Source organism: Clarias gariepinus, chromosome 27 (assembly GCF_024256425.1).
Source record: "Clarias gariepinus isolate MV-2021 ecotype Netherlands chromosome 27, CGAR_prim_01v2, whole genome shotgun sequence".
Lineage (NCBI taxonomy): Eukaryota > Metazoa > Chordata > Actinopteri > Siluriformes > Clariidae > Clarias > Clarias gariepinus.
The window spans coordinates 11692256-11704711 of NC_071126.1; the positions used below are offsets into that span (position 1 = coordinate 11692256).

The 12456-nt window shown below is 36.9% G+C and overlaps 1 protein-coding gene across 1 annotated transcript in view; it reads right to left on the reverse strand.

The window, feature by feature from the left end:
- Positions 1-12456, reverse strand: part of fndc1 (fibronectin type III domain containing 1) — a 45716-nt gene that overhangs the window by 1630 nt on the left and 31630 nt on the right. Inside the window, exons 17-22 of the mRNA XM_053488439.1 lie at positions 10454-10690; positions 9754-9862; positions 1293-1372; positions 1125-1154; positions 850-1011; positions 81-203 (exon numbers count right to left, since the gene is read on the reverse strand). Of these exons, the coding sequence (XP_053344414.1) occupies positions 81-203; positions 850-1011; positions 1125-1154; positions 1293-1372; positions 9754-9862; positions 10454-10690 (741 nt within the window). The remainder of the gene's footprint in view (positions 1-80; positions 204-849; positions 1012-1124; positions 1155-1292; positions 1373-9753; positions 9863-10453; positions 10691-12456) is intronic.

Here is a 12456-nt window from a genome sequence, read left to right on the forward strand (position 1 = left end):
TTGTATGATTAGTGCTCATGAGTAAGCAAGTAAGCGCTAATGCCAGAACAAAAAGCACTGTATTTTGCCTGGATTTGTACCTTGAGCTTGGGGTAGGTAGAAGGAAAGGGTTTGTGGTCCTGTTCTTCCATCCAAATGTGAGTCTACAAACTGACAGTGGTCTTCTCCATTTCCAAAAGAATCAGCAATACTGTAGAACGTTTCTAAAAATGTAGAAAAAAGAATAGGTCTTATTCATCCTAAACTGAATAGGATTCAATCTGATAAAAATGATAGAAACATGAATGGTACAGGCTGATCCTGACCAGGGATGTCAAACTAAGAATCTGTTTTCCGCCACATCAGTCTCTTTATGAGAGTGTTTGACAACAGATTATTTAGTCCATTAAGACCAATAATCTGTTTCCATCCATACATCTAGAAACCTTTGTAGTCCAAGTAGAGACCATAAAGGCCAATGGTGACCATTATATTTATTCCCATTTTTACGACCGTGGTAGACATACCTCCAGTCAACATTCACACACGCATTCACACACTAAGGGCAATTTCGGAACGCCAATTAGCCTAATCTACATGTCTTTGGGCTGTGAGAGGAAACTAGAGTACCTGGAGGAAAACCACCAAGCACAGAAAAACATGCAAACTTTAAGCACACAGACCCCAGGATGGGAATCAAACACAAAATGTAAATGTTATTGTAAACCTGACAATGCTAACCACTAAGCCACTCTGATGCCAATAATCTGGTTGTGGAAGTGATAGCACTTATAATTGATATTTTATATGGTGTACACCAAGGTAAATTGGCTCTGTTTCAGCAAAGATGTCAGCAAATATTAATAGTACCCTTAAGTCCTTCTCCCATAAAGATCTTGTAGCGCAGTGAGTTGCACAGGACCACACCCACAAACTTCCTGTACCAGGTGCGCTTGACAAACTGACTTCCTTTACAGGAACTGTGGGCAGGGTTGTACCGAAAGGTGAAAGGAATCCAAATAGGCTCGCCACCTGAGAAAAACAGAAATAATGTGTTGAGCTTGTTAGAGACATGAGACTTAAATTGATGTGAGTGACCACGATAGGGATTTTATGTTTGTATAGACCTAAAGAAAAAACAGTACCTGGAGGTCTCTCGATAAGAAGAGGGTCATCTGTAAAAAAGGACAGCATTCTGTTTTAGACATTTCGATAATGATAAATGTTTTCCATTTGAAAAAAAAAAAAAGGTTACATTGATACTAAAATAAAGATTAAAGACAAAGCTAGTCCCAACTAGAGAGGTTACTGACCTGATTCTGTAACATAAGTTATTGTTTCGCTGATCGGTCCGAGACCAAAAATATTCTTTGCTTGGACTCTGAAGTAATACCTGAAGGAAAACAAAGAACATTTGTTTTTTGAATCAAAGCAACGATACACCTGTGTACTAAAGAATTATTTCTTTACAATTTACTCCTAATAACTAATCCAGATGACTAAAGATAATATATTTTAATAGAATTATTATATATTATAATACAGTGGAACCTCAGATTACGAGCATAAGCGGGCTCGTATTCCAAAACACTCAACAACGTAAATCAAAGCACATTTTCCCATAAGAAATAATGGAAATTAAAATTATTTGTTCCACAGCCCAAAAAAATAAATACATAAAAATAATTAACACAAAATATAAAGTAAAAATAAAACAAATTAACCTGCACGTCACCTTAAAAAAGTAAAAATATAATAATTTGACACTGTGCCGGTTGCATGTGAGTGAAGCACCCCTCTCTGTTTGACACACACACACACACACACATTAAAGGCGAGAGAGAGAGTGAACCAGCATGGTGTCAAAATACGCACGTGCACACACATAACACACACACTCAAACACTGGCACACACTAACGACAAGAGAGTGTGTGCGAACCTGCGTGGTGTCAAATTACACGCGCGCACACACATAATACACACTCTGCAGCGCAAGAGAAAGAAAAACACACACACATAACACACACTTAAACACTGACACACAGTAAAGGCGAGAGAGAAAGAGAGCGTGTGAATTTGTGTGTGAATTTGTGTGTGATGTTGATTATACCAGTAAGAGACAAGCACTAAGACCCAGCAAGGGAGGTAATTACTCGCAGCGCAAGAGAGAGAAAAACCGTTGGCTCAGTTGTGATGACGCGACGCTTGGTGTCAAAACAAGAAGCGCATGCGTTATACATGATACTCGGTGATCGTAAACCACGACTCGTTTTTTTTATTAATATTATTACTTTGCTCATCTTGCGGAACACTCGTAAACCGCGTTACTCGTAATCTGAGGTTCCACTGTACTTATTTTTATTGATTAATTAGTCTTTTTTGCAGCAGCAGGTAGAATTGTTTTATTATATTGTCGCCAACAGCACCTCCATTTCTGTAATTGATAACAGCACCTTGTTATACGATAGTCCATGACTGCTGGGGAAACTGCTATGGCGGTAACAGACCTGTAATATCCTTTATTCTTCTTAGATATTCTGCAGAAGTTTATCAAACACATTTATTTACTTGCCGTAGTTTCACTTTATTAATCACTCAACAGAGAGTAGCAATTGGCCCTGTATGAATGCATCATGTATTGCTACATCTCTGTGTATTTTGCCGCTAAACAGATATAAGTTTGAAGCTTCTAAAGGATGTATTTGCAGTTGTTTTCCAAATTAAAGTTAAATTAAATAAAGATTTCATAAAAAAAATTAAAAAAGGGGGAAAAAAAAACATAGTGACGTTTAAAAAGCATTCAGTGAAGGACAACCCTTTTCTTAAATTTTGTGTGTGTGTGCGTGCAGAAGGTCACTACCTTCACGCTTCGCCTCTTTTTATTCGAGACTTATTTAATGACATAATATCTGTGCGGCTGGATCAGATTAGAGAGGCTATATGGAAACTCTGACCAAAATAAAGTGGGAAATACAGGGAGACAGCCTGAGGCAGGAAGACAGTAAATCTGAGTATAACTGTAAATTAAAGTAACACAAAGTCCCATCACCTGTACATGTGTCTGGATATAATAGACTACACAGTGACAACATTAAAAAAAAAAAAACCTTTTAAGTTTTTTTCATATTTTGTAATATTTCACACTCATCTTAAAATGATAATATAATCATTAAAATCCTTTTTTTCCTTCTCGTTCTACCTATAATCCTCCACAATGACAATGTTAAAACAGGTTTTTAGGGTTTTTTGTTGATTCATAAAAAATAAAAAGTGAAATCTTCCATTTAAATAAGTATTCACACCCATCGCTTAATACTTGGTTAAAGCATGTTTGGCATCAATGACAGCCTCAAGTCTGCTTGGGAATGTGGCTACAAGCTTGGCACACCAGTCTTTTGGAGGTTTCTTCCATACAGAATTGTTTAAGCTCAATCAGAATGGGCAGCATCAGTGCACTTCAGGTCTTTCCAGAGATGATCTATTGTGTTCAGGTCCAGACTCTCCATGGGCCTCTCCAGGACTTGTTGTCCTAAAGTGTTTACTTGGCAGTAAGGTTCGGGTCGTTGTCTTCTTGAAATGTCCAAGATCCTGAGCACTCTGGAAAAGGTTTTAACTCAGGACAATGCTTTGGTTTCTGCATCCGTTTGACTGTAGGGATGGTTTTAATAAGATGATGTTTGGTGCCTGATTTTCTGATTCCAAATAGTTTAATCTTTGTGTCATCAGACCGGAGGATTTTGTTTCTCATAGTCTGAGAATCCTTCAGAAGCGTTCCTGGCAAACTCCCAGCAAGCTGTCATGTGCCTTTTAGTGAGAAATGGCTTCTTACTGGCCACTGTACCATAAAGGCTTGATTTATTGTATCCTTCCCCAGATCTGTGTCTTGACACAATCGTATCTCACAGGTCTACAGATAATTCTCAACCTCATGGCTATGTTTTCACTCTGACATATACCTCCTACAGTGAGAGCTTATATAGACATGTACGTGCCTTTTCTGATTATGTCCAACGAAGTCAATTAGATACAGACCAACTCCAATCAATATGTAGAAGCAGTTCAAGGATCACTGATAGGAGTAGGATGCACCAGAGTGGAAGGGTCTATATATTAATAAATAGAATATTTCATTCTTTAAAAATTTTTTTTTAATAAATGAACAAAACACTCCAAATGCCTGTTTTTACTTTGCCATGGTGAAGTATTGTGTGCAAAGTGATTAGAAAAATAGAATTCAAATCCAGTGTTAAACATTGGAAAATGTGGAAAACTCATTTCAAAGATCTGACGGCACGGTATGTATAAAAAATTACACAAAATATTAAAACCTTATATTTCACTAGGCTGTGAGTCAACAGAAATTTGCCATTTGTTCTCGTCATTCACAATTTTCCTACGACAGGCAAAGAAAACATACCCATACCAACCCCCCCCCCCCCTTCCCACACACACACAAAATCAAGCAAAACACTTTTCATTTCTACATTCCAATCTTGTGATCTATCGACAATCTGACACGTGTGAAGACTGTGTTTAAAATGTAAACATTTTCAAATTAGTCACCAGCTGCTGTCGGCTGATCAGCTTAAGACTCGAATACCTGTTATTTTTGTTGTTTTTTTGTGTGTGCACAAGGAGCTTAATGTGAAGGAATGTTATAAACGCACACTCTTTTGGAGTGGATGATGTGTGTTAGGTCAGATCTGGTAGCTCCACATCTGTAAGAAATGTCCAGGCGTTCCATAAGCATTTTTTCAGATCTACTGCAACCATGACTACTAGGCACCTCTATGGCCAACTCAGAAACCAGAATTCTGACAAGACCCGGGTGCGTTTTTGTTTATGTGCAGCTGTAGGGTTCATAAGAGAGACACAAGTCACAGATCAGTGAGCCTGAAAAGAGTAAAAAAAAATAAAATCTAGTGAAGCTGCCAGGATCTAGCGAATGGGCCATATGCTCCATATTAGCCACATTCTGCAACATAAAATACCAGTATTCTTTAGCTCGTTTGAAACGAATCAGACGTGTAATCTTGTTCCTTTTGAATTACTTAAGAGTTGAACTGACAGCTGTCTCCTTTGCACCATGAAAGATAAATAGAGGGCAGGAGTGGGTGTTTTGGCCATTGCATTATAATAATATAGATATACTTATTAGTAACATACATCATAGTGTCAACTATCATGAAATCTATCATGAACATTTGCTCAGCCTAAACACATTCTGTACTGCATAGATTACAATGCCAGCTAGTAGGTGTGACTTAAACCTTGCAATATATTGTCTATATACAGTAAGTCAAGCTTTAGACCAATGGTGGTTGAAGCACTGATTTAAAGACTGAAAGACTGTGCGACTGCTTTCCTCTGTCATGATGCATGAACTTTAAACACAAACACCCACTTCAGGGCACAAATCAAAATAGTTTATCACCGTGTTGACTCTCTGTCTCACTGAAAGATGAATGGGTACTGCAAAATATTTGCACGGAACAAAATGATGTTTAGACTAAGGTTTGATGTTGGAATCATAGGCCTGATGTGCCATAAGTTGACATCAGCTCTCATTCTCTGTCAAGCTTATTGAGGTATTTGTTTATTTCCATGCTGTCCACCAATCATTCTGATTGATGAATGTTTTATTCTTTCCATTCTGAGACGAAGAAAAATTATTCTGTTTTGATCGCGTTGTTACCATTAAAGCCTAAAAAATAAAAAATATACTATAAATCATGAAGTTTATTTTATTTTTATTTTGTATTGTAAGGGTATGACACACACACACACGTAGATATATATATATATATATATATATATATATATATATATATACACACACATAATTATACACACTTTAGGAAAAGAAAAATAGTATGATGTATATTATATTAATATAATATTAAAAATATTATAATATACTGTATATCAATATATAATGTTTAGCACTTAATTTTGTATTAAATATATATACAAGTTCTCTTTTCTTAAGTGTATATAATTTTTTGGGGTTGTATATATATATATATATATATATATATATATATATATATATATATATATATATATATATATATATATATATATATATATATATATATATATAAACCTTTATAATAATATAACCTGGTATATAATACCCATACCCTTATACCCTTGGATGACTTTGTATACACACATATGTAATATAAGGGTTACTGACCAAGTCGCTTAGTCTTACCTAGAACATTACTTATTATAAATTTTAATTTATATCTGATTTCCATCAAATTAGAATCACCAGCTTTTCCCTTCTGAGTGATGTTCAAGTTTGGCTGTAATATACTGTATAGGGAGTTCAAAAAGATACAGCATATGTTAACCATTCAGACCTTTAAATGTCATGAGTAAGACTATGTATTTAAACAGACTCTGTATTTAGAATGAATAAGATTGTGGTATTTTTGCGCTGCTGATTTCGACCAAGCAGAAGGTTACAGTTACAGTCAGCAGACCAGCTAGTCCAATCTAGAGGTTACAAACACATGCACTAGTTTCTTAGTGTCATGTAGGGAAAGCATATTATTTATTTTATCTATGTTTCTAAGATGTTAACAAGCTTTTTAGAGGGAGTTATATAAGAATGATAAACCAGCATCTGGGGTCTTGGCTGCCAAATTAACAGCCGTATTGTGGACAGATAAAATCCCCAATATAAGCATGTCTTTTTGAAAATTGTCTAGGAATCCAAGCTCTTAGTCCTTTAAAGAGTCTCTGTAGAGCTGCCCTGCTAAATGGGACCAAACTGACAAATATAATTATAATCTTTATAAAAGTGAACGCCGACATTGTTTTGTGGGGTTCTACAGTATGTACAAGATATGGGACATAAACAGAAAACATGACACTTAAAATCATTATTTGTATTGTTTTAGGCTCAGTTTGTGCTGGGCAATTGGTAGCAGTCTCTTGAGTAGCATCTAACCGAGGTCAGAACCTGTCTAGCTAAAGCCATTCATATATGACTTGAGATGTACAGTAGGTGCTGTCACTATTGTTTATATAATGATGCAGGAAATTCTATTTAAATTTAGACATTTACACTTCAAATCTTAATTATTGAAAAAAGCATCAAGAATATTTATCTATATTTAGATATTTTGCCAGACAATTAATTTATATCTATAATTTTTTTTTGCATTTGATTTTTTCTACAGTATCTATACAAATAAAAGAGAGGTTTTATCTGCAAACTGGTCAGAACTCAATCTTTCGATGATATCTTTACATTTCATACATTGAAGGAACCAAAACCAATATCTATGTTTATTCTTCCAACTGCAGCAGTTTGAAGTGAGGATGTCTAAAATACACGAACTGACAGTGTTCAAATCAAAATGTTTGCTGCCTTCACTCACTCATCATCTATACCACTTTATCCTGTTTTCCGGGTCACGAGCGGCCTGGATCCTATCCCAGGGGGCGGGGTACACCCTGAACAGAGTGCCAATCCATCACAGGGCAAACACTCACATGCTCACATGTCACACACTCCGGGCAATTTGGGAACGCCAATTAGCCTAATCTGCATGTCTTTGGACTATGGGAGGAAACCGAAGTCCCCGGAAGAAACCCACCAAGCACGAGGAGAACATGCAAACTCCACGTAACCAAACCTGGCTGGGAATTGAATCCGGACCCTGGAGGTGTAATGCCTAAGTACTGTACAGTATATCTATAAAAATAAAAGACAGGTTTTTTCTATACATTGGACAGAACTTTCTCTTTTAATTATATCTCTATATCTTTACATTTCATACATTTGAGGACCAGAAACCAGTCTGACAGTCAGTAAATTTTATCAGTCTGTATGTCTGTCCAGCCAGATTTTGTTACAGCATCACGCAAAACTGGCTAGACAGAATTTAAGAAGACTTAGGAAGTAATTACTGTAGGTATTTGCCGGGAGTCAAATCAGCACTATAAATGTAAAAAAGAAATGAGTAGAGATGAAGTTATGAGCAGTTATGTGCCAGATTCCAAGCCAGAAGTTTTGACAGTGTACTTCGTCAATTTAGCTTTAACCTTTTAACTAACTCTACAAACTCTTTCTGCTAGTACTGTAGAAGAACTGACGGTAAACTTCGACAATGCTGATGTTCAATATGACACTGATAAAAATCTTAGACACAGAGCTTGTGCGTATGACAGTTCAGTTCAGTTTAGTTTATCGACTAGATTTATTTGACAGCTACCTGCTACTTTCACTCCCACTAAAAATTGGGAAAGAGGGAAGACGGAATAGCAGCTGCGTGCCAAAATCCACATTCAAAACCAAATTAAGTGGTGGTCCACATTAAAACCAAGTTAAGTCATCTTAAATAACACATTATCTCCTCATTAACTGCTTAAAAGTTATTCTAAATTGCTTCATGAGTGCCAGCTTCCACTTATACATGCTATCCAGCTCCCAAGTAAAATGTGTAGAACTTAGTGAGCTGGGACATTCAGTTTTAGGTATTAAAACATTGATCTTTCTTCTTTCAAAAATTCATGAAACAGAGAAGAAGAAGTTTGTGGCTCCGGCAAGTATTTAAAAATACTTCCCTGCTTATAATGCTAAAATTTTTGCTACGTTCAGGAGAATAGTGGATAAAGGGCTGAGTATAACTGAGCATAGTAATAAAAAAAAAAAAAGGCATACGATTTTAATGGTATAGGCAAAACAAGCGCGAGAGGTAGTAGTCTGATGAGTGCCAGTGCTCATATTTTGGAAAAACATTAAGTATTTTCAATGCTCCAGTGTAAAAGAGATATTAAGATACCAATGACATACTCACAATTGACTTACTTTCCAGTAAAAAAAAAAAAAAAAAGTACTGAAAACAGCAAAAACTAGAGGTTCTGTTACTGCTTATTACTGATTACAAGCAGTGATGAACTGCAGGAAGGTTCTGTAATGCATAGCAACACTGTCACCCCAAGAATCGACACAATGAGGAGGAGGCAACATTATACCAAGGATAAATAAACACACAGCTGAAAAGCTACAATAAAGGTCTCTTCTGTCTCGGCCACTTCTATGAACACCAGTGCATCTGCTCAGTTACGCAGTTATCCAGCAATTACATTGAAGCAGTGCAGTGAAGAAAACCAGTAAACCTGGATGGTTGAAACATTTGAAATGGTTAATATAGTCCTTTTTGATCTTTAACATTAGCTGAATTTCTTGACCTTTAGCTGCATTTATTTAGTTTATACTCTACAGTACATTGCACTGCTGCCACATGATTGGCTGGCTGATTAAATAATTGCACAAATGAGCAGATGTGCATTTGTTCCTAATTAGTATTTAGTCATATTTGAGTGAGCTTGAATACTTAGGTTAAAATAGTGAACATCCACAAAAGTTGTTTATAAAAACAGGGACCGGAAACTTTTGCATTGTATTTAAAAAAGAAAGAGTTTTCCTAGTTAATAACCCAAAATATGGAACAAATTATATCAAAAATGCCACTATGATAACAACACTACCTTTTGTAATGCTTCACTGTATCGACACAGGCGTATTCATTTAGTAATCAACTAAGTTGATGCAGCCAAACTGTAATTGTACCCACATGGTACATGATACATGTCTTACACCACAATGGTTTTTAAAATGCTGCCAATCCAGTTATAGCTTTTACATATACAACTCTGGTCACTGTATTTACTTTAATGGAAACATGCCCAACAAATCACTAAAAACCTACAGCATTGCTATATGTGTGTTTATATAAGAAAAATAGTTCACCTGGAGTTTGGCTTGAGGTTCTCCATCGCTAGGTGGGTGCCAGATGAGAGACTAGCTGACCATCTGTTGTTCAGGACATCATCATAGGAGGCACTGTGCACCATATACCCTGTAGAGACAGACATCAGTGACGCACAGAACGGAATGGATTTCTTTCAGTCAAATGAATAAACTGAAAAATATTTTTAGCTGCTACATTCTGGAAAACCTGCTATGCATTACATTACTGCTGATGGAGGTGCTTATAACCATGCAACAAAATATAGCTCCTCCTAACATTACACGTAACTTGAGTTTAAAACTAAGGCTAGTCTTATTAAAAGTAGTTTAATAGGTATATTAAAATTAGTAAATGTATTTAGAGTTGGTGTTGCACAAACCGAAATAAGGAGAAAAAGAGAAAAACAGTATGGAATGGGAAAGGACGGGGTGAGGAAAACAACTGCTATCTGTTTTAGACATCAAGCAGTCTCATGGTTGCTTCAAATCTCTTCTAGTCAGAGGGAACATATTTAAACCACACAGAGACACTAAATATTTAAATCTGACAAGAGAATCCAGTATTCTTAGAGACTCTGGCGTGTACCTGGTCTCATAAGGAGTCGTCCATGTTTATAAATTAAAGATGAATCAACAATGCTGTTAAGTCATGTAAATCAAAGGTAAAATGTGTTTCTTAGGTCATGCTAAAAGTCAGCACCTGACACCATGTCATCCTTCAATGGACGGGCCCAGTCCAAGATAACAAATGAGTGACAGCCCTCCATAGCAATCACGGTGATGTTGTGGGGTTTGTGTTTGGGTGGCTGCTTTTGGCTTGCTGTGACAGAGTCCTTCTCAATGAGATCAGCTAGCACATCCACCTGCAGGTACTCTAGAGCTTCAGTCAGGGAACATGGAGCACCAGGATCCTTCTGGATGTAGTTCACATATGGAGCTGAGAAAATGAAAGAAGCAGGGAGGGTGAAATAGGGATAGTAATAAAACAGTTTTTTCTGTTGGATTTAGACCACATGTCCTACGATACATTCCTGGTACAGTCTAGCTGACTGAATGAAACTTTTGACTCATTGCGGTTCTCTGGTTTGTTTAGAGGGCAACAAGTGGTTGTTATTTGAGAATTATGTTTATCTCTTATCTGTTGGCAGTTAAATGGGTTTCGTCTCATTGGCTCCTTGTGTTTCTGTGATTGCTATAGTCAAACAGCTGGGATCATGTCCAGAAATTTAATTAGGTTACAAGACACACACCTGGAGCTAATCAAATGATTCTGAGACATTGCTGACCAGATACAGACATACACACGTCCCACCGTACTGAGTTATGAGCTAATACCCAAGGCCTCTGTTCCATGTGACATAAGGAAAAATGCTTAGATAAAAATGCTCAGAATATAATACATGGCAGAACATGCTCACACTGTGTACAGCAGTTTTCATTTCTAAATGTGAGGGTCAAAAACAAATGCAAGAGCAGTTCTGTGTAAACAGTGTATGTACTGGAGAACTGGGGTTTAAAGGAGATTCGCTTCGCTGGCTTTTTAAGTCTCTTTAAAGCATGACAACACACAACACTCTCTTACTTTTTGTCTATCGGTGTCCTACTTGCTGATCCAGCTCTAAAGTATACTAAACCATATTCATTGTCTCAATTATGAGTGCCATGTTCTGTATTACGGCAGCCTTTTGCTGTTAGCTCAGAAGAATTATTGCACCCTTATTTTACTAGTCCAATACTCCATATTCTAGTTTATCTTTTCCTCATCATGTTTTTGTTGTTCCCAGGGTGAAAATAACTGGCTAACTGCCATTAGTAGAAAACAGAATAGTTTAAACTCATGCAGAGTTTATTCGGATGTCTATAATCGGACCATTTTAAAGATTTTAAGTGCTGTGACAGCAGTTCTGCACTGGTGCTACTGGCTCCACTGGTATCTGTGGCGTTGACATCTGTGCTTGCTCCCTCAGTCCAGTAAGCCTGAGGAGCACTGTGGGGCTCGTTCGTAAAACAACAAGAAGCTGGCTTATTATGTTGCTCATTCTTTAGAGTGTTTTTATATGATTTTCCCAGACAAAAGCTGTTGATGTCAAGCTGCTGCCAAGAAAAGCACATTAGAAGAGACACGAGACCGTAAACTCTCACAACACATTTTAATATCCAAGGGAGAAAAAAGGGATTTCCAGGTCAGGGTGCCTTTTCTGACACAATTTACACCTTTGTATTGTAGATGACCTTCAAAACTCCAAGCAACTGTGGATGGTCTGATACTTTATATCTAAGATAACATCAGCTTAAACTTACTGAATAACTGCATGGAAAACAGATCAGACTTTGAAGAATGTATGAGAGGTAAATAAAAGTGTTCAGAGCAGTGGATTAACAACCGGTGTAGCTTGTGTGAAGATTTCCATTAAGTCAAAACTACGAACATCAAAAACAAGGAAAGTAGGAAACCATTAAGCTGAAGGTCCTTGACCATCCCACCATGATTCCCATGTTTGGAGCTGGCCTCAGATCAGAAGCTTGAGCTGGGAAAAGTAAATGGGTAAAGCAGACACAGTGCTGTTATGCTAACATCATAATTTATTTCTACAGACTGTGCTGGAGAGGAAGTATTGGCCAAAATAATGTTTACTGTAAACTCGCACTAATTTTCAGCTTCTAACTTTCAGCCCTGCACTCAACATCTGCACCAGGTTCTGT